The sequence below is a fragment of the Manacus candei genome, unplaced genomic scaffold (genome assembly GCF_025592945.1).
Source record: "Manacus candei isolate 608988 ecotype Guabito, Panama unplaced genomic scaffold, ASM2559294v1 h1tg000018l, whole genome shotgun sequence".
Taxonomy (NCBI): Eukaryota; Metazoa; Chordata; class Aves; order Passeriformes; family Pipridae; genus Manacus; species Manacus candei.
In genome coordinates, this window is record NW_026138066.1 from 4,050,976 (window position 1) to 4,074,387 (window position 23,412).

Here is a 23,412-nt window from a genome sequence, read left to right on the forward strand (position 1 = left end):
GGAGGAAGAGCCTGTTGTACAACACTGGTGTAACAGAAGGACATGACTCAGTCCATTGTCTGCCCTTGCTCACAGTGTATGGAAGAAGAGAAAAATATGCCAGGAAATAAAGAGAAAGCACGGACAATTCCTAAATGAACATGAATCTCTTTTGTAAGACAGGGCTAGGTCATACCAGATAAACATCCTAAATGTTCAGGAAATCACTTCGGCTTACAGGTGCAGTGAGCTATTCTCCACTTTCAGTAGCTGTGTGACAGCCTGACTTCTAATGCTCTTCAGAAAAGCCTTCCAAGTATTGTGGCCGATTTTAGAGTGTAAACTAAACAGAGTCCAGTTTAGAAAGCAGACATTGATTATTCTATGCAGGGTACAAGGTGGAGATTTCCACAAATCAAGCACACCAAGCAGTAAAAAGTGACATCTTTCATACATTAAAATTTACATGAACCCGCCTATCTAATAAATATTCTCCGCCCACCTAATACATATTTATGTCTGTGATGTAATCTTACGCAATGCTTGAAACACAAAGTGCTTTATTAAGCAACTTGTATTGTAGAAGTTATCTGACGACATCAGTTACGTTTACAAAGGATGAGAAGACAGCCTGGAAACATAATTCAGCTTGAAATCATCAATACTAGTTTGATCACAGCAATATTGGAGTAATTCCTCTCTAATATCAGAGAAACCTCCTGTATTACGCGTTCCTGCCTAGTGTCTACACATATCGGCAGTGCTGGCTTGCAGATGTTCCTACTGAAACGAAAGTTTCTCTTCTATAGTAATAATAGCAAATTTTTAAGGTAGCCCTGTAGCAGCACTTCTGAGGTTTAAAACACAGGACTGTTTCTAAAACGACAGCGATGGCTTTAGCAGAGTTCCCCCCGTTTCCGGGAGGAGGCTGCGCGCCTCCGCTGTCCTGGGGCAGGCGCGGACTCGTTTCCCTGGGAGGCGGGCTCACGGGGCGCTCGGTGCCAGCGCTGCCGGTGCCGGGGCGGGCGCGGGGCGCGGGCGGAGGTTCGGCCCGGCCCGGGGGCGGCTCGGCCGCCGGCGGCTCCCATTGGGTGGATTTGGATCCGCGGCGCCATTGGTCGGAGCGGGAGAGAGCGCGGCGCAGCCAATCGACGAGCAGAGCGGGGCGCGCGGAGAAGCTATAAGAGGGGCCGCGGGCGGGGTGCGGTGACACGTGATCACGTCACTTCGAGCGGCGGCGGCGGCAGCGTCGGAGCGATGTCCGGGCGCGGGAAGCAGGGCGGGAAGGCGCGGGCCAAGGCCAAGTCGCGCTCGTCGCGGGCCGGGCTGCAGTTCCCCGTGGGCCGCGTGCACCGCCTGCTGCGCAAGGGCAACTACGCCGAGCGGGTGGGCGCCGGCGCGCCCGTCTACCTGGCGGCCGTGCTCGAGTACCTGACGGCCGAGATCCTGGAGCTGGCGGGCAACGCGGCCCGCGACAACAAGAAGACGCGCATCATCCCCCGCCACCTGCAGCTCGCCATCCGCAACGACGAGGAGCTCAACAAGCTGCTGGGCAAGGTGACGATCGCGCAGGGCGGCGTGCTGCCCAACATCCAGGCCGTGCTGCTGCCCAAGAAGACCGACAGCCACAAGGCCAAAAGCAAGTGAAACAAACCTGAGGAGCGTTCCCACCTCAAAAGTAACCCAAAGGCTCTTTTCAGAGCCACCCACTTTCTCATTAAAGGAGCTGTACATCCTAGCAAAAACTAAACCAAAAAAAAAATATCTCCAAGTAGCCCCCCAAAAAGCCTGAAGCAATAACAAGTCCAAACCAAAAAAACCCTGCCCCAAGCCCTTTATTTTAACTCTCCAAAACGAAATTAAATTTAAAAAATTACAATGTAACATATCAATCCTGCTAGATACATGCCAAAAACTGAGATTTATTTCATGTGAAAGGAATCACTTTTCTGGGGGGGAGGGGGGGAGGTGAAAAAGATGAAGTTTACTAATGCTGTATGAAAGAACCCACAACCCCATCAGGCCTCTTTTTCCGCTCATCCCTATGTGAAGTTCAGGTAACTCACTGATGTCTTGAAAAACAACCCTGCCCCTCTAAACAATCTTCAGGCTTACAGACTTTTTTTGGTTTCATTTTCTGGTGTTTTGGTTTTGGTTGTGGTTTTTTTTTTTTCCTTTTAATCAATGGGCATTCTGAATTATCAATTTTTAATTATATTTTTATTTTTAAAAAGTCTTTGTCTGATCTGTGAGACCATTTTCTGCCTCAAATCTGAAAGTTTGAGAATAATTGGTAATCACACTGGACGGGCAGTTTGAGGTGAAAAGGACTGTTACCAGTTTTGATTCTACCTTATACATGGTGCTGAACATTGCCACAATTATGTTGAAATGGAAACAGAAAATTTCCCTTATTGGTCAAAACCCATGTTTTAATAATTATCCATTTGAAAATATAAATTACTGGAATCATAAATTCTAGTATCACCAACAATTACAATAGCAAGAGGCAACAAGGAGTTCATAGGCCTTTGGCAAAACAAAGGGTTGTACTCACTAATTAACATACCAGAGAATACTTCTTTTAATTCTCTGTACTCTGAAAAATAATGTGCATTTATTTTTAATTGAAGTGTGGTCTTGGCAAAACGCAGCTGAAGAGACGGTCCCCCTCTTGCTAGCACAGCCAGGTGTTTCAGTAAAGCAGACACATCAGCTGGATAGGCTGTTTTTAATATTACTTCCAATGCAGGGATCAGTCACTGAACAGTAAGAAAACGGAATATTTAGGAATCTGCTGTGAAAGAAGAGTCCTAATGGATCACTTGAGCATGTTTTATTGTGTAGAAGTATGGGGAAAATCAGCTGCAGCAGTGTCTCCTTAGGTAACCATGACTCAGATTTTCACCAATCAAGCTGTATCAAAATAAAAACACTGACGAATTACCAAGTGTTAGGCCACTGATTATGATTATTAACAAAAAGTGGCCGTGTTGAGTTCTTATGTTACCTAATTTAATAAGAAATTAAGTATTTCTGTAGCAGAGCATGAGGGAACCATGTCTGCATTGTGTACACTGAGCAACACAGTACAAGCTGCTATGCTGTAAAAAGTCATCTCCTTCTGGGGCACGAACAGCCCTTCACAGGACTTTAATCTGCTTCTTGCCTTGCTGCATAATGCACTAGTTCAATTTATTTTAATTATTTTGAAAGAGGTGAAGTATTTTGGACAAAGGAGCTAATTTCTAATCCATATTCAGTGCTCAAGATGAGCCTGTGTTACTTCCTCCTCTTTGAAATCAATTTGTGACTAAAATATTGATTCAAATTCCTGTTTTTCAGTTTAGATTAAGAGAAGACCCTTTAAAGAATATTAAATAATTACTTTGGAAATTTAGTTCCCCACGTCGCGGATTTTATTTAGAAGGAAAAACAAAAGTTTCTGTCTCCCGAGGTCTGTCCAGGTCCAGGACTCAGGGTTTATCGCCTCTTTTTTAGCTCACCCGTTGCCTCTTCGAAAGGAAACTTTGCCGAGGAGGACAAGAGTCTTTCTTTTCCACGCCTCTGCGAACTGGAGGGGGGTCGGTGGCAGAAATTCTGATAAAAACAGGCTTTTTTGGCTCCTAAGAAACACAAAATGAGCGGGGAGAAGGGACCTTTCTGCCGTGCAGCGGGGCGGGCTCTGCAACGCACCAATCACCGCTCGGCTCCGCTCTATAAATACGAGGCCGCCGAGTAGCTCCAGGCCCAGTGGTTTCCCGTGGATCGTGGACGAGCCTGACGCGATGTCGGAGACCGCGCCTGTTGCCGCTCCCGCGGTCTCTGCTCCCGGCGCCAAGGCCGCCGCCAAGAAGCCGAAAAAAGCGGCGGCCGGCTCCAAAGCCCGCAAGCCCGCGGGGCCCAGCGTCACCGAGCTCATCACCAAGGCCGTGTCCGCCTCCAAGGAGCGCAAGGGGCTCTCCCTCGCCGCGCTCAAGAAGGCGCTGGCTGCCGGCGGCTACGATGTGGAGAAGAACAACAGCCGCATCAAGCTGGGGCTCAAGAGCCTCGTCAGCAAAGGCACCCTGGTGCAGACCAAAGGCACCGGCGCCTCCGGGTCATTCAAGCTGAATAAGAAGCCGGGTGAGACAAAAGAAAAGGCAACCAAGAAAAAGCCGGCAGCCAAGCCCAAGAAGCCGGCGGCCAAGAAGCCAGCCAGCGCCGCCAAGAAGCCCAAGAAAGCAGCGGCCGTGAAAAAGAGCCCCAAGAAGGCTAAAAAGCCGGCGGCTGCGGCGGCCAAGAAAGCGGCCAAGAGCCCCAAGAAAGCCGCAAAGCCAGGCCGCCCCAAGAAGGCAGCGAAGAGCCCGGCCAAGGCAAAAACGGTGAAGCCCAAAGCAGCCAAGCCTAAGGCAGCCAAGCCCAAAGCGGCCAAGGCGAAGAAGGCGGCGCCTAAAAAGAAGTAAGGTGACGGAAGAAATTAGTAGTCCACTCATTGAAATAAACCCAAAGGCTCTTTTAAGAGCCACCCACTCACTCTCAAAAAGAGCTGGAACACTACGGTAAATCACGGCAGCTAAATCTTATAAGGGTTTAGCAGGAGTTTATACGGAATAAAGATTTAGGATTTTTTAGTACGTGCACGTTCGGTACAGCCTCCGTGGGAGACCCGGACTTCCCTAAACAGGAAGTGTGTCCCTACACTTCGGGGGCCCTGCGATAACAGCGGCGGTCGCTCCGCCCCCTCTTTGTTGCCCGGCGCAGCCCAGATTCGCGGGAGGCGGCGGTCCGGCGAGCGCCCTTCGCTCCGGTGCCCGGGGGGCTTTGAAAGTGGCGCGTTGGGCCGTGATTGGCCCCGCACCGCCCAGCCGGCCCCGCACCGCCTCCCCGGCAGACCCCGCCTCCGGGGCGGTGACCTCCCGCTCCGCCGCCGCTGGTGTCGGTGCCGGCCCCCCACGCCGGGAGCGAGTGCCGGTCGCTGGGTGACGCGCGGCACCGCATCTGCCCCCGCTCGTCTCACGGGTTCCAGGGCCGGGGAGGGCTGGGGGAGGTGGGGAGGGCAATGGACCGGGGATGGGGAAATGTGTTTTCGACGGCAGTTTGTGCAAAGCGCAGCTCACAGCGCTGCGGCGGGGCTGCAAGAGTTGCGGCCCCACACACTACCATCCTCCCAGTACCTTGCACATCACTGATAGCCCCCGGTTCTGTTTTATTTTCCGTTTTTTTTTTTTTTTTTTTTTTTTTTAAGAACGAAGTCCTGCATAACTTTGGACGTTGGTGTTTTAAACGGGAAACCCCTTCGTCAAGAAAATTCTTCCCTGTTGCCTAATCGACTACGGAGATCCTTGAATAATAAAACTGCCAGCACTGGCGGGGGCGAAGGGAGTTAAAGGGTACGTAGGAGAAAAAACAAAGAAAAAGCTATTAACACGCCCGAAAAATTAGCCACCGAGACAGAAACAATATTTTAATTTACTGATATAGCGGAAACGCTCATTAGCTGATAGGATTTTTAAGTAAAAAGAATTGATAACCCTTAGGAAACTTAAGACCTTTACCTACCTTTCCCCGCGGGACTCGCACTTGGAAATATTGCTGCTTTTTAGTCCCATTCAAATCCAAAATGAATTATGTTTACTAAGCTTTAAACAAGCAAGTCGACTCAATATGAAGAGCATAAGCCGCTTAAACTGAGCCCCCCCTTCCCTTGAAAAATTAGTAGGTACGTTTAAACGTGAAAAAACGAGCACCTGATGTACCACTTGTGTGCAAAAGAAAAACCTATTACATACCTTCCAGTAATAATAGTGATTCAGCCCTTTTATTTGAAAAAATTGGTGGCTCTTAAAAGAGCCTTTGGGTTGAAAGTGACGGTCCGAGACGCCCTACTTGGAGCTGGTGTACTTGGTGACAGCCTTGGTGCCCTCGGAGACGGCGTGCTTGGCCAGCTCGCCAGGCAGCAGCAGCCGCACGGCCGTCTGGATCTCCCGCGAGGTGATGGTGGAGCGCTTGTTGTAGTGCGCCAGGCGCGAGGCCTCGCCGGCGATGCGCTCGAAGATGTCGTTGACGAAGGAGTTCATGATGCCCATGGCCTTGGAGGAGATGCCCGTGTCGGGGTGCACCTGCTTGAGCACCTTGTACACGTAGATGGAGTAGCTCTCCTTGCGGCTCTTCTTGCGCTTCTTGTCGCCCTTCTTCTGCGTCTTGGTGACGGCCTTCTTGGAGCCCTTCTTGGGCGCGGGCGCAGACTTGGCGGGCTCAGGCATGGCTGCAAACACTTCCTGGCTGCTCTGTCGCACCGGAGTGCCCGAGACCGCGAGTGCTCCCTTATTTATAGGGGCCTTATGCAAATCCCCGGATCAGAAATCAGCGCTTCCATTGGACAGAGTGTCAGTGACGTCACCACACACAAGAAGTGCTTCGCTATTGGTCCTTTTTAAAATCCTCGCTACTATTGGACAATGATTCAAATCTCACCAGCCAGTAAGAACGAGCCCTTTCGATCCCACCGTCCGGCGACCAAGCTCGGCCTGTGCCGCCCTCGGGGTTACCCGGAGCGCTCGGACCGTGTGTCCCCCGTGGCTGCCAGGGCGCGGGTTCGTACCGACCAAATGTGCTTATCGGCAATTTCTCCAGGCGAAAAAAACCCCCAAAACTTTAGAAAATTGCAAAGAGGTTTGCTACTGTTGTGTGCTTTTTTTTTAACTTCAAGCAGCAGCATACCTTCTCATAAAAATCTGCATTTCTAACAGCCACGAGATAGATATTAAAGGGAAAAAAACGAAACCAGAAAAGATAGGAGAACTCTGGAACACAAACACATAATGGTATTTCAAATTAATTTTTTTTTGGCCCACAGAACATGGTTTCTTTTTCAGCACTTTAAATGAGATGGAAGTTCTGATTTAATTTGTAACGTGAAATAATGTGGATTTCTTTTGAGATGTAATAAATACTGGATTTCTTTTGAGATGTAATAAATACTGGATGATAGTATTTAAGTTAAAACCAAGGTAATCCTAGAAATTAAATGTGCTCTCTATTCTGCAGTTTGAATGTATAATGAACCAGAAATTCCAGGTGTTTTATTCTTAATATGACTTCATTGTGTAAGGAGAAAGCACTGTTTAGACAGAATATATGGGGAATTAATCTAGACAGTCGTATTTCTCTCAACAGTCTAAAAAAACATGTTCACAAAATGGAATAGTTGGTACTTGTTAACACCATGTCACCCATCTCACTTCAGTAAGAATTGAGTTTCCAGTGATTGACCAAAGCTTTGGAGCATCCAAAAGAAATAATCATGCAGAATCAGGAAACCTAAGTGTGAAGGGAGGGAACAGAGAAAAGATTTCATCAGCAGCTCTAGAATAAGTAAAAGATGTTAGGGCTTGATAGAGTTGCCAGCTTATCTCGTGTTATGAAACAGTATGAATTGTGGGACTCTGTCTCGTTCCCCTGGATGGTTTATCTCCTCCACGTGAACATGTGCTACAGGCTGACAGTTTTCTCCTGTTAAGGTAACTGTTCCAGCTGGAAGTTTCTAGGAGGCAATAGCATGTCATAAAGGCAAAGCTACTGTTAGTGTTTTGCCAGTGCAGCTCCTGGGTGAGCCCTACACAGATTTTTCTGGAAAATTCTCTTTCTTATTCTGAAAGGTCATGTCAGAAAGACAATTCTTTTCTCTCTGTGATTATTACCTAAATAGGCTCCATACAAAAAATGGAATTTTTGAGTAGTATCTTGACATTAATATCCCACCTTCTGCAGTCTCTCCAGTCAGAAATGCTGAAGGACAAATCATCTGACGAAGAAGAAGAGCCAGAAAGTTATGTATTTTCTCGGGCTTACAGAGTGCACCTGTGAAAAGCAGAGTACACCCAAAAAACAGACCAAGAGAGAATATTAACCAAAATAAACAAGCAAAGATAAAAATGTAGACTTTTAAGCATAGTAGGATAAGCGATGGGAATTTAGATTGATTTCTGAACATAATTTCATTTTGGTCTCGTGTATTCCTCTGTGTGGAACACAGAGAAAAGGACCAAGATGAACTCTCAGGAAAAGTTATTGAATGGCTAGATCATCAGCAGGAGACACTTAGCACATAGCATTAGGGATAACTACAAATATATTGACGATAAGGCACAGCTGTCTAGCAGTTGTGATTATTTGGGAAGATTTCTGAAGTCCTTGATGAACCTTAGAATCACATTTGAGAAGCTGAGTTGCAAGGCTGCAGGTTGCTACTGTAGATCTTTTAGTTATTGAGATAAAAATATTAAGCCTAATTGCCTTCATGCTCCATACCTTGCTATTTATAACTGCAAGTTTTCTAGTTTTCTAAACTGTTGAGGGTTGCTATCATCTGAAAACCTTATAACTCCTGGCAGGAACATATAATATATGGGTCATATTTCTACAGTATAAACTAACTGTACTGAAAAAAAGACAAGATGCAAGAAAAGAATAAAGTAGGGGAGGAAGTAAACATGCATTTTCAAAACCCAAAAAGTAACATCTGGACACTTGAAACTACTAAAGATGATTAAGATGATGCAACTCATTAAAACGTTGTGTCCTCCTTTCCTTGTGAATGCAGCTGTAGAACTATAATAAATAATAAATACCACTTTGCGTTCAAAAAGTAGCATTATGTGAAGGAAAAAACCCAGCAAAAGAAATAGTTTAATACATATCGATAAACAGTTAGACCATGAAAATGACCAAACACCTGCCACATCTTTAAAAGCACTTGAAGCAATACAGGTTTTTTGTGGGTACATCAGACAAGGGACACAAATCAATTCTTTCATCAGGACATCAGTCTCATAAACACAAGGCCACGTGATAATTAAGTCAGAAACGTGGGACACACAAAAGACTTTCCTCCCTGCAAAAATAAGTGAAAGTGTCGCCCTCAAGGAAACAAACAAACAACCCCCCCACCTTACTACTTTTTCTCAGCTCTCGGTAGTAAAGGGTGGATTTCCAGCAGTACCGGGCCCACCGGGCCGTCCCTCTCGGCTGCCCGGCAGGGCCCTTTGTTGGGGCTCAGCGCCGGCAGAGCGCGGGCGGGACGCGGCGCTCGCGGCCCCGCCGCCACAACTGGTCGGATATTGCAGCAACCCTGTGGCCGACGAGACCCCGCTCCCCCTCGGCCCCGAGAGCGCGGACGGCGGGGCCGAGAAGCCGGGCCTTGTGTCGCGGGCAGGGAACGAGCCCGCCCGGATCCGCTCCCGCGGCCCCTCCCGAGCCGCGGCCGCCCCGGCCCCCTATGGGAGCGATGGCGCGAACGTCCCGCCCCGGCCCTGCCCCGCCGCAGTCCTCAACCAGGTCGGACCCACGGCAATATACAGGCGCTGGGGCCCCTTTTCCCGTTACAACCTTTGCGGCTGAACCAGAGGCAGAATGTCTGGCCGAGGCAAAGGTGGGAAGGGGCTCGGCAAGGGCGGCGCCAAGCGCCACCGCAAGGTGCTGCGCGACAACATCCAGGGCATCACCAAGCCGGCCATCCGCCGCCTGGCTCGGCGCGGCGGCGTCAAGCGCATCTCGGGGCTCATCTACGAGGAGACGCGCGGCGTGCTCAAGGTCTTCCTGGAGAACGTGATTCGCGACGCCGTCACCTACACCGAGCACGCCAAGAGGAAGACGGTCACGGCCATGGACGTGGTCTACGCCCTCAAGCGCCAGGGACGCACCCTCTACGGCTTCGGCGGCTAAACTCCAGTCACTAAAATTACATCAATAAAACCACCAAGGCTCTTTTCAGAGCCACCCACAAATTTCACAACGAGAGCTGTTTATTACTGATTTCTGAGCTAAGGTTGCGATAGATTTACTGTAAAAATGTTCTGGTTGTGTAATCCCAGAATCAGCCATGTAATAAAAAAAAAAACTTCTAAAGGTCCCGAAAAATCAGCTATATCAAAATGTCCGGTGTGCTAAGATTAGAGGCGTTACGTAATTTTACTAATAAATGTAAACTCAGTGCAGCAATTATTGCGTGCTTACATAATTTTGCTATTTAAAGCAGTACTGCCTTCACGATAACCGCAAAGCACAACAACGGTACAAATGCAGCGCCTGAGCTGTGACAGCCACAGAAAGGAAGTGCCTGTAATTACGTTGGTATTTTTTACTCCAATAGGAATGGAACGATTACAATCCTCTAATTTGCATAACGCCGTTATAAATAGGGGGGGGGGGGCAGGCGCCATTTTCGATGTTGTTGAGCTACAGCGAAGAGGTTGGAAAGAAAACATTAGGGATGCCTGAGCCGGCGAAGTCTGCTCCAGCGCCTAAAAAGGGCTCCAAGAAGGCCGTCACCAAGACGCAGAAGAAGGGCGACAAGAAACGGAAGAGAGCAAGGAAGGAGAGCTACTCCATCTACGTGTACAAGGTGCTCAAGCAGGTGCACCCCGACACGGGCATCTCCTCCAAGGCCATGAGTATCATGAACTCCTTCGTCAACGACATCTTCGAGCGCATCGCCGGCGAGGCCTCGCGCCTGGCGCACTACAACAAGCGCTCCACCATCACGTCGCGGGAGATCCAGACGGCCGTGCGGCTGCTGCTGCCTGGCGAGCTGGCCAAGCACGCTGTCTCCGAGGGCACCAAGGCTGTCACCAAGTACACCAGCTCCAAGTAGAGGAATTTTAAATTAACCCAACGGCTCTTTTAAGAGCCACCACACTTTCCTAAACGGAGCTGTAATTGCTAATACACTATGGGATTTTCTCTTATAAATTATGTAATGTATGCAAATAAGAGTAAATAACACATTTTATTAGCACGTAATATCGTACAACTGCTGAGTCAGCAGCTTTCCATTTCCATCTACAATCTCTGCAGTAATAAACAGCTCTTTTTGTAAAATTTGTGGGTGGCTCTGAAAAGAGCCTTGGTGGTTTTAACAATAACTTTTGCGACTTTTTTGAGTTTAGCCGCCGAAGCCGTAGAGGGTGCGTCCCTGGCGCTTGAGGGCGTAGACCACGTCCATGGCCGTGACCGTCTTCCTCTTGGCGTGCTCGGTGTAGGTGACGGCGTCGCGAATCACGTTCTCCAGGAAGACCTTGAGCACGCCGCGCGTCTCCTCGTAGATGAGCCCCGAGATGCGCTTGACGCCGCCGCGCCGAGCCAGGCGGCGGATGGCCGGCTTGGTGATGCCCTGGATGTTGTCGCGCAGCACCTTGCGGTGGCGCTTGGCGCCGCCCTTGCCGAGCCCCTTCCCGCCTTTGCCTCTGCCAGACATGACACAGCCACCCTTACTGAGTCTGTAATACCTTGGACTCCCTGGAGCCGCACTTTATTTCCCCGGAGCCGACCTGGTTGAGGACTTCTACCGGAGGCGGGGTCTCAGTCGCAGTCCCCGCCCCCCGCCCGGGTTTTCCCGCCGTTCGGTGCCCGAGGCTCTTTCCCGGCTCTGGCTCGCAGGCGCGCGCGGCGGTTCCGCCCCTCCCGGGCTGGGCCGGGCCCCGCACCGCCCTTCCCGCAGCGGGGTCGCGCCGCGCTGCCCCTGCCCTCTGTCAGCCCGCGCGTCCCTTTGCTGCTTTCCCGTGCCGTCCCGGCCGTGTCCCCTGCGCGGGTGACAGTTCCACGACGGAATGGCCCATACCAGGGGCGGGGGCGGCGGCGCTCCCTTCCCCGTCCCTCCCCGCGGGTCTGCGGCAAAATCCGACCAATGCGGGACCGCGCTCGGTGCTCCCGCCCCGCCTCTGCTCTCTGCTCGCCCATCCCGGCGTGTGCCTGTGTATTGGACGCTTTAAGTGTTGCTTTTAAATCTTTTTGTTATTAATATTTCCTTCGTAGAGACCTTCCTCGGGTATATTTATATAATCTCTCTCAGCCTTGTCCTCCTCAACCCACAGCTTCTTTCTGTTACTAAGTGCTTCTACTCAGTTACTGCTACTAAGTTAATTTAAGTAACTAAGTTAAGTAAGTCTGTTACTAAGTCCTTCTTGAAAGGGGAGGGGGAGGAAACCCTCAAACCGCGTGGTAAGAGCAGGGAGGGTTGTTTTTTTTTTTGTTCTTGTTTGTTTGTTTGTTTAATGTCATGTAGAATTTTCTTCCTGTGGATTTAAACGTGAAAAGTTCAGTGGTTTTGGCTTGTTTGTTTCCTTGGGGTTTGTTTGGTTGTTTTGGTTTTTTCCCTCGCAACACATGCCCACACACATGCCAACGCGTACATATTTAGCTGTCATACCCTTTACCCATCAAGCATATTTTTGGTCATTTCGAGGATTGCTGAGAGCCTTAAGAATTCTCCTAAGAGGACAGACAGGTAAGGAAGGCACCACAGGTTACAACATCATCTTCTGGGAATGCTTCCTGCTGGGGAAGTATGAGGCTCTGCACCTTAATGGAAACTAAAGCCTATTACGATTCTCTATTAGACTAATATTTGGGTTATCCCCTTGCTAAACACGTGTCATTTAAAATAGGAATGCTACTCATATTTTTAACTGTCAACACTAAAATACAGATCATTGTTCTAATGTTACTAATTTTCCTGGATTAAGGTATGCTTGCTCAAAGTAATAAATTTTACTTTCTGACACAGATACTATTAAACTAATTTATACTGAGAGTAAACAAAATTTCAAAATAATAAAAAAAATTGGGCCATTTCCCCTTTCTTCTTTTTAACAGCACAATTTCCCACAATTTTTTATTGGTTTTTTTATCTAAAGATAATTTATTATTATCTTTTTATGTAATAGAGCAATATTGAAATAATCATAAGTAAGTCTTCAAAAAGTGTGAAATGAGAATTTTCTAAAGAACTTTTTAGGGACTTTGTTTTGATGTGATTTCTGTTTTAATTTGCATTTAGTCTTCATATTGTGAGAACTCAAAACATTATGAAATATAAGCATTATAAAACATTTTCACAGGCATAATTTTGTGTGAGATCTTTGAAAAAAGACAAGAAAAACCAAGGAAGTGCTTCAGTAACAACAACCCCATCTCCCTGCATCCTTCTTTTTTATTAATCATAATGGCTCACACATTTTAGGGTAAGAAATTTACCTAGTTCTTTCCATTTACCTTCCTTTCCTTATCCCCTCAAAAGTGTAGTCGATACACATGCAAAAAGGAATTTGCTATCTTTTTAGAAGATAGATTTATCTAAATTACTTTTTCCAAATGCAGAAACATAAGACAACAGGTTTGATTTTGGTTAGTTTTGTTAGGATTTGTTTTGTTTGTTTGCTATTTTGTTTGCAAACTGTTATCTTTTAGGTTTTTTTTTCCATTTCCCTCTTCACCAAATAACTTTGTTCAAAACTCTCCAGTCTTCTTTTATGAAACTGTGTAAATCTACTGATAGAATCTATTTTATAACTTAGGCAACTGCCTGTTTTGGAACTGTGACTACAAGCATTTAGGGATGTGTCATGGTGCATCTGATTTTTATTTTTCCCTAATCTGAGGCCCTCTGTGCTTTTCTGCTTAGTCACATTCTTATAAACTCCATTAGTCAGTCTTCTATTTGATTCCTGCATCTAGAGTCTCCTACAATACTGATTGATCCATTAGCATGTGTGTATCATCTTCCAGTCAGATAAGCCTCTTACATTTAGAAAGAAAAAGCAATTATCAACTCCAAAACAGAAACCAGAATGTTAAGTAAAGGCATCATTAGGACTGATGGATAAACAAAAGAGTTACAGAAAGGTATGTAAGACGAGAAGGAATACAATACCATCCTTTTTGCAACAGCAAACACCGGGTGGAGCTTCATGGAGGGTTTCAGGAAGGGTCTGAGAGCTGTGTGGTTTCAGATGCCATCCAATGAGCTGAGATCTGAACATGGGGATATGGGTGAGAGTGCCTGTCCTATGTGGTGTAGTAGTTGAGTTCTGCATCTATAATGGAACAGCTGGGTGAATTAGTGGGGACTTTTAACTGTACTTTTGGTTAAATGGCTAATAAAAAGTAACTCTTAAACATTATTTATAATGTGCTCCCCCCCCCCAAAAAAAAATCCCCACCTCCAAAACTCTTGAGGATAAAAAGTATTCATATTTGAAAGTGTTCTTAAAATACATCGTATAGAAGACCTTGTAAAATACTGGGTATTTTGAAATACTTCTAATGGAGTCTTACAGCCGTTCATTTCAGGACCGTTAAGCTAGATAAATCTTATGAGGATATGTTAAGAACTCCCTATTCTTCCTATTTAAAGATCCCAAAGTTACAGATCTCTGAAAACATATATCTGCATATACACGTGCACACACACACACAGTTCAGTCTTCACAGCATGTAATCAGTATTGACTACTTCATGTTAGTCTGGCTGTTCATTTTATTTCTGTGTAGACTGTACTTGTGCAGCTGCAAGGTGAACTCAAACTCTGCACATACTTTCCTAAACAACCAGCAAAACAGCAAAAACTGGCAATGTTGCTGACTGTTAAAATTTTCAGGCATTGGATGCAGAGGTGAGGTGACACATCTGGTCTAGTGAAATTTCTGCATTATATTGGCCAAAGCAGCCCTAAAGTGACAAATGCTGGCAATCCCCTGCATTTTCTTTGGTGTATGTATAGTTACCACTCTTAGACTTTTAAAATTATCTCTTCTGGAAGTGGACTAGCCTGAACCCATGTAAATGATCTTCATTTTTTTCCCAAACATGTTCGTTTCTCCTAAAAACATAAACAATAATCTGTTAGATGACTCTGCCTGGGAGAACTGATGGGAGGATCAAAATTGGCCCAAATAAGGAAAATAACATTCATTTTCAACAACCAGCCTCATACTTCATTTAGGAGAAGGGGACGAGGGGTGAATGGTGGAAAGCTCCCATAATGTTTTATTTCACAATATAACTAACTTGAATTGCAACTAGAATTGTTTATTGCTTAGAACTCCTTTAATCTCAGTGTGACAATGATTTGGACAATGAGCTCTTTGACTGCAGTAAAGCATACAGAAATTCTCAAATGGTACTTATCATTACACTTGTGCACTGGAGATCTTACCTGCTTTTCATGGACTATCAGTAGTTTAAATTAATCTGGGAAATGTTCAAACCTCAGCACATTGAATTGACATCTGAAACACACAAAGATTTACATTTGACTGTCAGCTGTTCCTGAAAGGCTGTGTCCCAGAAACAGGTTTGGGGGGGGGGGTTGGGTTTCTGTCGTGCTTCTTACATCATGCATTAAGATCTACATCCTCACGTTCATTACAACATTGACACACTGCATGGGATCATATGGAACACTTACAAAAAAGTGTATCATGAGTCTTCTGGATCAATTACTTACCTATTGATAGCATCACAGGTTGAAGCTCTTACAGGCCAGAATTTTGTAAAGCTTTACAGGTTGTAATAACTGTGCTTGTAATAACATACAAATCAAAAATCCAGGTGAAGAGAGAAAGGGGGTGGTTGTAAATATATCAAATATTCATGGTGTGGTGCAGGCATGCAAAAAAATGTTGGGAGATCTTCAGAAATATATTATCTTGGGGAAGGGTAGAAAGTAGAAACAGAAGCAATAAGGGCACAAAGGATATTTGATTAGGTTTTTTAATATCTTGAATACATTTAAATTCCGCATGAGAAAAAAAGAACAGATGACAGCATAGCAGAGTACAGACTTTTCTGATTATAAAGATGGAATGTATCTTCACAGTACTGCGCTAGCAAAATCTCAGTGCTTAGAGATGAGTGTGAAAGATAGAAATGGAACTGAAGCCATACAGTGTCGATATACAAAAACTTGAAAAAGCACACATGAGAAAGGTGTGGAGGGAGCAGTGTTGGGGCAGAGCGGTGCTCCCCTTGGCAAGCTCTTTGGAGCCCCAGTGTCTCTGCAATTCTAGGTTTGTGACTCTGAAACCCTAAGGGCAGTCATCGGCTAAGACTGAAGTGTGCAGCGCCATGGATGGCATAGATGGGAAAGATGTGGAAGGAGCTGTGTTGGGGCAGTGTCATGCTCCTCTTGGCATGCCTTTTGCAGCCTCACTGTCTGTGGAGCTCTGAACATTAACGCTGACCCAAAACATAGTGGGTGGTCCAGATGAGAAAGGTGAGGAGAAAGCAATGCTGGGGCAGTGCCATGCTCCCCTTGTCATGCCTTTTGCAGCATCAACGTCCCTGGAGCTCTAGGCTTTGTGGCTCTTTGAACCTGAAGCCAAACCTAAAAGCAGCTTTAGACTGAGGTGCAGGGCACCGTGGGTGGCACAGGTGAGAATAGTGTGGAAGTAGCAATGTTGGGATATGTCTCTTGCAGCCCCAGTGTCCCTGGAGCTGTAGGATTTGTTTCACTGAACTCTATCCATCATTGCAGCTTGGGGCTGAGACCTCCAACCAGTTGGGTTTACATTTTTTATGTACAAATGGTTTTAATTCAAACTTGGTTTGCATTGTTTTTATATATTATGTTCCTCTAATTTGTTGGGTTTTTTTTATTACTAGTCGCTTTTACTGCTCTATCAGCTTACTGAGAACAGAGCTTTCTATTTTCTGTTACTTCATGGTCTTACAGAGGAAATTTTATTAACTGTGTTCTTCTTTCTCCATAGTCTCATGAAGTACCAGTGGCTTAGCACAAACAGCTGAAGTGGTTGTTGCATTAGGCCACAAGAGCTGACAAAAAGAAAAGTTTTTGTTGAGAAACTAATATTGATAAGGTAAGGAAGGACTAAAGAAACAATTCCAAGGACTGAGATAATGTCAGACAAAAGGCACCTACACAGCAGTTAAAAGCAATTAAAAAAAATAAAAATCAAGACACAACTGACCAGGAACAAGTGATGGACTAAAGTGGAGTGCTGGGTGGTACATGTGTGATTGAGGGATAATTTCTGGTGTAGTGGTCACTCTCCAGATCCACCCAGCTCAAGTTGTAAGCTGAGAACTAATAAAAGACAAATTGGAAACCTTCACTTAGAAGAGTGCATTAATTAGCAGGATCCTAGGATCAGACCCAGTTGTTGTGGCCAGTACAACTAAATCCATGGCAACAGTATCTGACAAAGTACTTTCTGATACATAATACGAAATCTTAACAAACGTTCATACTGTTTCAACAATGTTGTTTGCACATCTGCATTCTGAAACCTGCTTATATCCAGCTTGAAGATACAACATGAGTCAAAAGTGGGAAAGAAGAGAGAGGCAATGATGCAGCAGGGCAGTACTGGCCAGGCTTGTAGGAGAGCTGAGGCTGGCTAAGCTCAGACTTCACTGCTTGTGATTACTGAAGACCATAACCAATAGGTGATTCCACAAGAGGGATTTGCAAATGAAAACATGTTAAGGAACTATCTTTGCATACTGGCTTGAATGGAAACCACCTCCATATCACCTTTACAAAATATGTACATTACAATAGGTAATTGAAACTAAAATCTCATCTCTTTTTCGTATGGATATATCTATTCAGATTTTTTTCAGAAACTAATAGGTGCCAGGCAGGACTGATTCAAATATTTTGGTTCTAGAAAGATACTTTCATCAGACCTTCTCTTATGTATTTCTGATGAAATGAAGTATTTCACCAGGACCTCAGTAGCTATGCTGTATCTTACCCATTGGACTGTCAGGAAGTACATTTTTCCATGCAGTGATTTGAATTTGAGTCAGTTCATCCATGGAGGATGGCTAAAGAGCCCAGAACAGTCTTAGCCAAGTAAGTTGCTGAGCATCCAAGATCACCTGTAAAAGCATCTTACCTGAGTACCAACAGCAATTTACAAGTCAATGCCCAGCTGGTCAGCACACAGGTCTTGCTCACATCCAGCTTCTACTTGGCAGCATCCATTTATCTCAGGCTCTCCTGCAAAAAGCACAGAAATGCAGCTAAACCTTGCTGGCACAAGAGGGACCTCCACTTTTATTCTCACTTTGAGTTACGAAGTCTTGCACTAAGTCACCTATGTGTAAATTACACCCTTTTATAATACACCCCAAAACTACTTCAGACTTAGACATTATAATTTAGGGTTTATATGAGCTCTCCCTTCCTGAAAAAAAGATCACTGCACATCTGTTTTTTTTCTCAGCTGATGGGAGTATTAAGTGTTTTTTACAATTCAAGCATGCAACTCTCTGAATGAGTCCCAATAATACTTTATTTATTAACAGTCTGAGATCTTGAAAAGACTAGATGAAAAATGAGAGAGATTAAGGAAAATAAAACCTGTTTCCCCATCTCACTCCTCAAAAATAATTCATATCTTGCACATGGAAAAAAAAAAGTGCATAATTTTTGACCCAAATGTTTTGACCACTGGCTTACTTTTGATTGATTTATTGCATTTTTGATTATAAGCATATATAAACAGGTTCAGATTAATAAATAGATCTTTGTCTATGGCAGACAGTAATAGGAAACGAGTTTGTTTTCACTAAAATTCATTGCTGTAATCCCATCGGTATTCTACTCAAAGAAAACAAAAATCTGTTCTGAAAAATACAAGTCCTATGTCAACGAACAAATGCGGTGGGATGAATAAATCAGAGCAGAGACTTCTTAATCCTCAAAGCACTATTCCCTATACCTTCCCCCCTCCCTTTTATCCCTCCGAGGTTAAGTATCAGAAAATGGCTGAAAGTGAGAAAACAGGAAGAAAGAAAATGGTGTGTCGAGGCACTTGATTGGTCAGATTTTGCTGCAGAGTCCAAGTTCCTGACACAGAGAAAGGAAAATTAATAAGATGAAGCGTATCAGCAGTTAAGAGAGAACTAAGAGTCTTGCAGTTTTTACGCTTTTCGGAAGAAATATTTCCTCTAAGCAATTCTCGGGGACTCTTTGTTTCGGAGTTAAAATGAGGGCTGTGTTCAACTCAATCCAACCGCTTCTTAAAGGCACAGGTACTGTTTTGGAGCAGAGAAAAGGGCATTACTTCCAATAATTCAATGAAACAGGAAGGTCCCTAAATTATACAAAACTACCTGCAGTATTAAAACAGACAAACTAACCAAAGCAGCAAACAAAAAACATCAAAGAAACAAACAAAACCAACAAAAAAACAGAACAACAACAAAAAACCCCAAACAAACAAAAAGAAAGGCGAAGTAAAGTCAGAAATTATTTTTGAAATGTAAATTTTTCAGTCACCAAGTGTAGATCTATCAAGCAGGAGAGCAAGGGGATGTGCAACTGAATTTACAGTCAGGGAAAAATCTGTTTTCCAGATAGGATCACAAAAATTACTGAATACAACAGATAAGGAAGAGTCTCCATTTAAAAATAATTCTAGACTTGATAAGTTTTTAGTCACAGATATTCCTTGGAAAACACTTCCTCTGTGGTAACTTCAGAAAATCTTTTCGGGAGCCTCCACAGTGATGGAGAAAATTGATCTAAACTGACATCTCTAATAATTCATACAGGATATTCAGAAACATTAAGGATGCCACGAGTTTGTCCTAGAGAAGACACCAGGGAAAAGCACAACTCATAAAACGTGACTCGCAGAAAATCCCCTTGCCTTTGCCCTGCCCCAACTCTTTGGAAATACATTTATCTCGGAATAAATGTGGGTGCTTGAGAAGGGCTAAAAATGCCCTCGAGACGTCGCTCACGACAGGAATATTCAGACTAGGAGTGATACAAAACTGGAAGAACTATTGACCAAGCACCCTTCCAGGAAAGGCGGGAAAGGACTTCTTGCAGCTTCCGAAGAAAACCAAGCCCCCAGAGTCCTCCAGAAATAACAATAATAAAAAAAATGTTTGGAAAGGAAAACTAGCTGTAACGTTACCATGAGAACATAAAGTATACGCAGCACAGCAGAAAGCATTTACAACAAACTTAAATTTTCTAGTCGTGACCGTAGAATTCAGTAAAGGTCCACCCCTATATGAATTCAAGCAGTTTGTACGAAAGCTTTACGGACACGCAGCTGAACGGATAAAAAAAAATACATATTCCAGCTGAGTATCTTCCCCTTCAGAAAAGGAAAGCCAATGATTGCAACATTTTCCTTAACGGCCAAAATATAAGTATCTGGAAAAACGTGTAGAAAGCAATTTCCACCCTGAACGAAGATTTATCCTAGCACTATCACCTCAGCACGCTATACCGCTTAAAGCTACAGTCAGGATTTAACTCTTTTTTGACACGTAATTTTTTTTGTTTAGTACTTACCTGAGGAGTCAGATCTCACTTAACGTAAAGCCACCCGAAACACAGGTAAACACACTACTTCCTATGCATGACTACGAGTTTACAGCTCTTTTTAGTGGCCATGTGGTGGCTCTTAAAAGAGCCTTTGGGTTTTCGATGGTCTGAAAGATCCGTTTGATGAAGTTTAAGCGCGCTCTCCGCGGATGCGTCGGGCGAGCTGGATGTCCTTGGGCATGATGGTGACGCGCTTGGCGTGGATGGCGCAAAGGTTGGTGTCCTCGAAGAGCCCCACCAGGTAAGCCTCGCTGGCCTCCTGCAGCGCCATGACGGCCGAGCTCTGGAAGCGCAGGTCGGTCTTGAAGTCCTGCGCGATCTCGCGCACGAGGCGCTGGAAGGGCAGCTTGCGGATGAGCAGCTCGGTGGACTTCTGGTAGCGGCGGATCTCGCGCAGCGCCACCGTGCCGGGCCGGTAGCGGTGCGGCTTCTTGACGCCGCCCGTGGCCGGCGCGCTCTTGCGGGCCGCCTTGGTGGCCAGCTGCTTGCGGGGCGCCTTGCCGCCCGTCGACTTCCGCGCCGTCTGCTTCGTGCGCGCCATGTTCCGCGGAGCAGCCCCTACAGTGGAAAAAGCAATCCCTGTGCAGGAGGCGGCCGCGGGGGACTCTATTTATAGCCATCCCCGCTCTGTGATTGGCCAGCGCGAAGGCAGACCTGGCTGCCATTGGACAGGGGGAAGGATTCGAAAAGCCCGCGCGAGGGGAAGGGGGATGGGCGGGAGCAGCCGCCGGTCCCCGCTCCGCAATTCCCTCCCTCCCTCCCTCCCTCCCTCCCTGGAAGCGACCGCGCTCCCTCTTCTCATCTCTTGCAGCTCCGCCCGGCGGAGCGGGGCCGGAGGCAGCCGGACGCGGTGCCACAGCTGTAACCGGGCAGCCGAGTTTTCACCCCGCAGCAAACGCTTTAATCGCGGCCTCTGTTCGGGACAACCAGGATTCAAGTTCCCTCGTAAAAGGCATTTTCTTAAAAACAACCTTCCCTGTGCAACCCGAGCAACTTCAAGTGCGATAAAGTGCTCACCTTTGGTAATTTTTTTGTTTGGTTTAGTTTGTTTTTTTGGTTTTGTTTTTTTTTAAGTGTCCCTTATTTTAACTTGTAATTTCCTATTATGTTGTCACTTAGAAACCCCTTAATTCTGCTGCGCTTATGCTCCACAGGATACAATAAAAGGTACGCCACTCCCTTATGAAACCTGAGGAGCTAGTGAATTATACTGTTCTCTATACCATTTTTACTTCTGCTGTGCTTGGAGGCATAGATTTCATTAAACATTCCCTTGCAAATATCACAGACTAATCCCTAAAGACCGTCCTGCGTAAACAAGCTGCTTTGGCTTGCAGCCAAGTCACTTGAGGATGACATCTAATATTTAAAGGGGACAACGATATTTTATTAGGAAAAAAAAAGCATTAACTGCACTGAGACAAGACTGTCGTTGTAAATAATTAGAACAGATATAAATACTCTTAAAAGGAGGAAGGAGAACAAATAGCTTTAAAACTCGATTAGGTGCTTAGCATTCCTTTTATAGACCTGGCAAACAGCCTGCCAGAATAGGACACTCACAAGACGACCCAAATCTTTCCCAATAAACAGGATAAACATTTTCCCCTACTCTTTTAACAGCATGTCCTAGCCTGGGAACTAAACCAGGACCAATTACAAATACCACTCACCGAAAGTAATTAGTGTGACAGACTCTTTTACTGAATATATGGGTGGCTCTTAAAAGAGCCTTTGGGTTGAAAGTGACGGTCCGAGACGCCCTACTTGGAGCTGGTGTACTTGGTGACAGCCTTGGTGCCCTCGGAGACGGCGTGCTTGGCCAGTTCGCCAGGCAGCAGCAGCCGCACGGCCGTCTGGATCTCCCGCGAGGTGATGGTGGAGCGCTTGTTGTAGTGCGCCAGGCGCGAGGCCTCGCCGGCGATGCGCTCGAAGATGTCGTTGACGAAGGAGTTCATGATGCCCATGGCCTTGGAGGAGATGCCCGTGTCGGGGTGCACCTGCTTGAGCACCTTGTACACGTAGATGGAGTAGCTCTCTTTCCTAGTCTTTCTACGCTTCTTGTCACCTTTCTTTTGGGTCTTGGTGACGGCTTTCTTGGAGCCCTTCTTCGGAGCGGGAGCGGATTTAGCTGGTTCCGGCATTTTACGGGTCTGTCACTACCTGTCCACTGCAGGAACGACGTAAATACAAAGGCGGCGACGCCCGTATTTATAGGGGCGGTATGCAAATGATATGACTCGACGGTGCTCTTGCCGATTGGACAATCTGGGGCCGTGATGTCAAACCGTCGAGCATTCTCGATTGGTCGCTCTTTCATCTGCATTCCCATTGGTACATTCCGCAATCCCTGCCTCCGCCAATCAGGAGTCCCACTGAACCCCGGAAGGAAGGGATAAAAACGCAGAGTGGGACCTTTTGCCGTATTTACTCCTTTTGCGCGGCTTTCCGAGGTATTCTGTAGGGTATTATTTTTATTTCCTTTTTATTTCGTACTCTCTTTTTGCTGAGGCATGTCTGGGCGCGGGAAGCAGGGCGGGAAGGCGCGGGCCAAGGCCAAGTCGCGCTCGTCGCGGGCCGGGCTGCAGTTCCCCGTGGGCCGCGTGCACCGCCTGCTGCGCAAGGGCAACTACGCCGAGCGGGTGGGCGCCGGCGCGCCCGTCTACCTGGCGGCCGTGCTCGAGTACCTGACGGCCGAGATCCTGGAGCTGGCGGGCAACGCGGCCCGCGACAACAAGAAGACGCGCATCATCCCCCGCCACCTGCAGCTCGCCATCCGCAACGACGAGGAGCTCAACAAGCTGCTGGGCAAGGTGACGATCGCGCAGGGCGGCGTGCTGCCCAACATCCAGGCCGTGCTGCTGCCCAAGAAGACCGACAGCCACAAGGCCAAAGCCAAGTAAAGTTCTCCAGATCAAACAACCCAAAGGCTCTTTTCAGAGCCACCCACATCTTCCTAGAAAGAGCAGGAACGCTTGACCCTACAAATACATGCTATTTGACATATCTGAAAATTTTAAATGTCAGAAGAAGCTTTCTGAAGCATAAACTTTGTTTATTTTTAACTTGCTGATCAGTGTAGTTCCCTGCAGTTTTCTTTCTCTAAGACATCCATGTTCTTATGTAAATGTACCTCCGTTTCCCTTTTTAGGGGAAAAAAAATAATAAAAGGTATCTATTGCGATTGAAATCGGTCACCGCAGCATGGTTTGAGATGTGAACTAGGCAAGGGTGTACTCTCTGCTTGCCTCCCCATGGATTCAGTGGGTGGGAAGCACCGTTAAGCTCGGTGGTGGTAG

At 46.2% G+C, this 23,412-nt stretch overlaps 8 protein-coding genes across 9 annotated transcripts; 5 read left to right on the forward strand and 3 right to left on the reverse strand.

Moving 5' to 3' along the window:
• Window positions 1-1,205: 1,205 nt before the first annotated feature.
• LOC127469684 (histone H2A) lies at window positions 1,206-1,751 on the forward strand. Its single transcript, XM_051784332.1, has one exon. It carries the CDS (start codon window positions 1,237-1,239, stop codon window positions 1,624-1,626), a length of 390 nt encoding a protein of 129 aa, XP_051640292.1. The 5' UTR covers window positions 1,206-1,236; the 3' UTR covers window positions 1,627-1,751.
• Window positions 1,752-3,713: 1,962 nt separating this feature from the next.
• Window positions 3,714-4,488, forward strand: LOC127469663 (histone H1). Its single transcript, XM_051784307.1, has one exon. The coding sequence runs from the start codon at window positions 3,768-3,770 to the stop codon at window positions 4,422-4,424; it is 657 nt and encodes a 218-aa protein (XP_051640267.1). The 5' UTR covers window positions 3,714-3,767; the 3' UTR covers window positions 4,425-4,488.
• Window positions 4,489-5,765: 1,277 nt separating this feature from the next.
• LOC127469689 (histone H2B 1/2/3/4/6) lies at window positions 5,766-6,271 on the reverse strand. Its single transcript, XM_051784338.1, has one exon. The coding sequence runs from the start codon at window positions 6,222-6,224 to the stop codon at window positions 5,844-5,846; it is 381 nt and encodes a 126-aa protein (XP_051640298.1). The 5' UTR covers window positions 6,225-6,271; the 3' UTR covers window positions 5,766-5,843.
• A 3,067-nt stretch (window positions 6,272-9,338) lies between these two features.
• Window positions 9,339-9,746, forward strand: LOC127469699 (histone H4). The gene has a single exon (XM_051784348.1). The coding sequence runs from the start codon at window positions 9,373-9,375 to the stop codon at window positions 9,682-9,684; it is 312 nt and encodes a 103-aa protein (XP_051640308.1). The 5' UTR covers window positions 9,339-9,372; the 3' UTR covers window positions 9,685-9,746.
• Window positions 9,747-10,057: 311 nt separating this feature from the next.
• Window positions 10,058-10,689, forward strand: LOC127469670 (histone H2B 7). Its single transcript, XM_051784316.1, has one exon. The coding sequence runs from the start codon at window positions 10,187-10,189 to the stop codon at window positions 10,610-10,612; it is 426 nt and encodes a 141-aa protein (XP_051640276.1). The 5' UTR covers window positions 10,058-10,186; the 3' UTR covers window positions 10,613-10,689.
• A 39-nt stretch (window positions 10,690-10,728) lies between these two features.
• Window positions 10,729-20,708, reverse strand: LOC127469672 (histone H3-like). Of its 2 annotated transcripts, XR_007904033.1 has the most exons (3): window positions 20,081-20,708; window positions 17,661-17,764; window positions 15,497-16,572 (listed from the first exon to the last, which is right to left on the reverse strand). XR_007904033.1 is itself a non-coding variant. In XM_051784318.1 (2 exons), exons 1-2 carry the CDS (start codon window positions 20,652-20,654, stop codon window positions 10,904-10,906), a joined length of 675 nt encoding a protein of 224 aa, XP_051640278.1. In that variant the 5' UTR covers window positions 20,655-20,708; the 3' UTR covers window positions 10,729-10,903. The 2 variants fall into 2 exon arrangements, 1 of the variants encoding a protein (XP_051640278.1); XM_051784318.1 differs by lacking the exons at window positions 15,497-16,572; window positions 17,661-17,764 and adding an exon at window positions 10,729-11,227 and having other exon boundaries at window positions 20,304-20,708.
• A 1,092-nt stretch (window positions 20,709-21,800) lies between these two features.
• Window positions 21,801-22,311, reverse strand: LOC127469687 (histone H2B 8). The gene has a single exon (XM_051784336.1). The coding sequence runs from the start codon at window positions 22,255-22,257 to the stop codon at window positions 21,877-21,879; it is 381 nt and encodes a 126-aa protein (XP_051640296.1). The 5' UTR covers window positions 22,258-22,311; the 3' UTR covers window positions 21,801-21,876.
• A 203-nt stretch (window positions 22,312-22,514) lies between these two features.
• On the forward strand, window positions 22,515-23,294 carry LOC127469680 (histone H2A-IV). Its single transcript, XM_051784327.1, has one exon. It carries the CDS (start codon window positions 22,627-22,629, stop codon window positions 23,014-23,016), a length of 390 nt encoding a protein of 129 aa, XP_051640287.1. The 5' UTR covers window positions 22,515-22,626; the 3' UTR covers window positions 23,017-23,294.
• The last annotated feature ends 118 nt before the right edge of the window (window positions 23,295-23,412 follow it).

Coding starts and splice junctions, on each gene's coding strand:
- LOC127469680 (XM_051784327.1), top strand. CDS start 22,627: ATGTCTGGGCGCGGGAAGCAGGGCGGGAAGGCGCGGGCCAAGGCCAAG.
- LOC127469670 (XM_051784316.1), top strand. CDS start 10,187: ATGTTGTTGAGCTACAGCGAAGAGGTTGGAAAGAAAACATTAGGGATG.
- LOC127469687 (XM_051784336.1), bottom strand. CDS start 22,257: ATGCCGGAACCAGCTAAATCCGCTCCCGCTCCGAAGAAGGGCTCCAAG.
- LOC127469699 (XM_051784348.1), top strand. CDS start 9,373: ATGTCTGGCCGAGGCAAAGGTGGGAAGGGGCTCGGCAAGGGCGGCGCC.
- LOC127469663 (XM_051784307.1), top strand. CDS start 3,768: ATGTCGGAGACCGCGCCTGTTGCCGCTCCCGCGGTCTCTGCTCCCGGC.
- LOC127469684 (XM_051784332.1), top strand. CDS start 1,237: ATGTCCGGGCGCGGGAAGCAGGGCGGGAAGGCGCGGGCCAAGGCCAAG.
- LOC127469672 (XM_051784318.1), bottom strand. CDS start 20,654: ATGGCGCGCACGAAGCAGACGGCGCGGAAGTCGACGGGCGGCAAGGCG. Junction 11,228..20,303: donor GCGCCATCCACGCCAAGCGC/GTCACCATCATG, acceptor AGACTCAGTAAG/GGTGGCTGTGTCATGTCTGG.
- LOC127469689 (XM_051784338.1), bottom strand. CDS start 6,224: ATGCCTGAGCCCGCCAAGTCTGCGCCCGCGCCCAAGAAGGGCTCCAAG.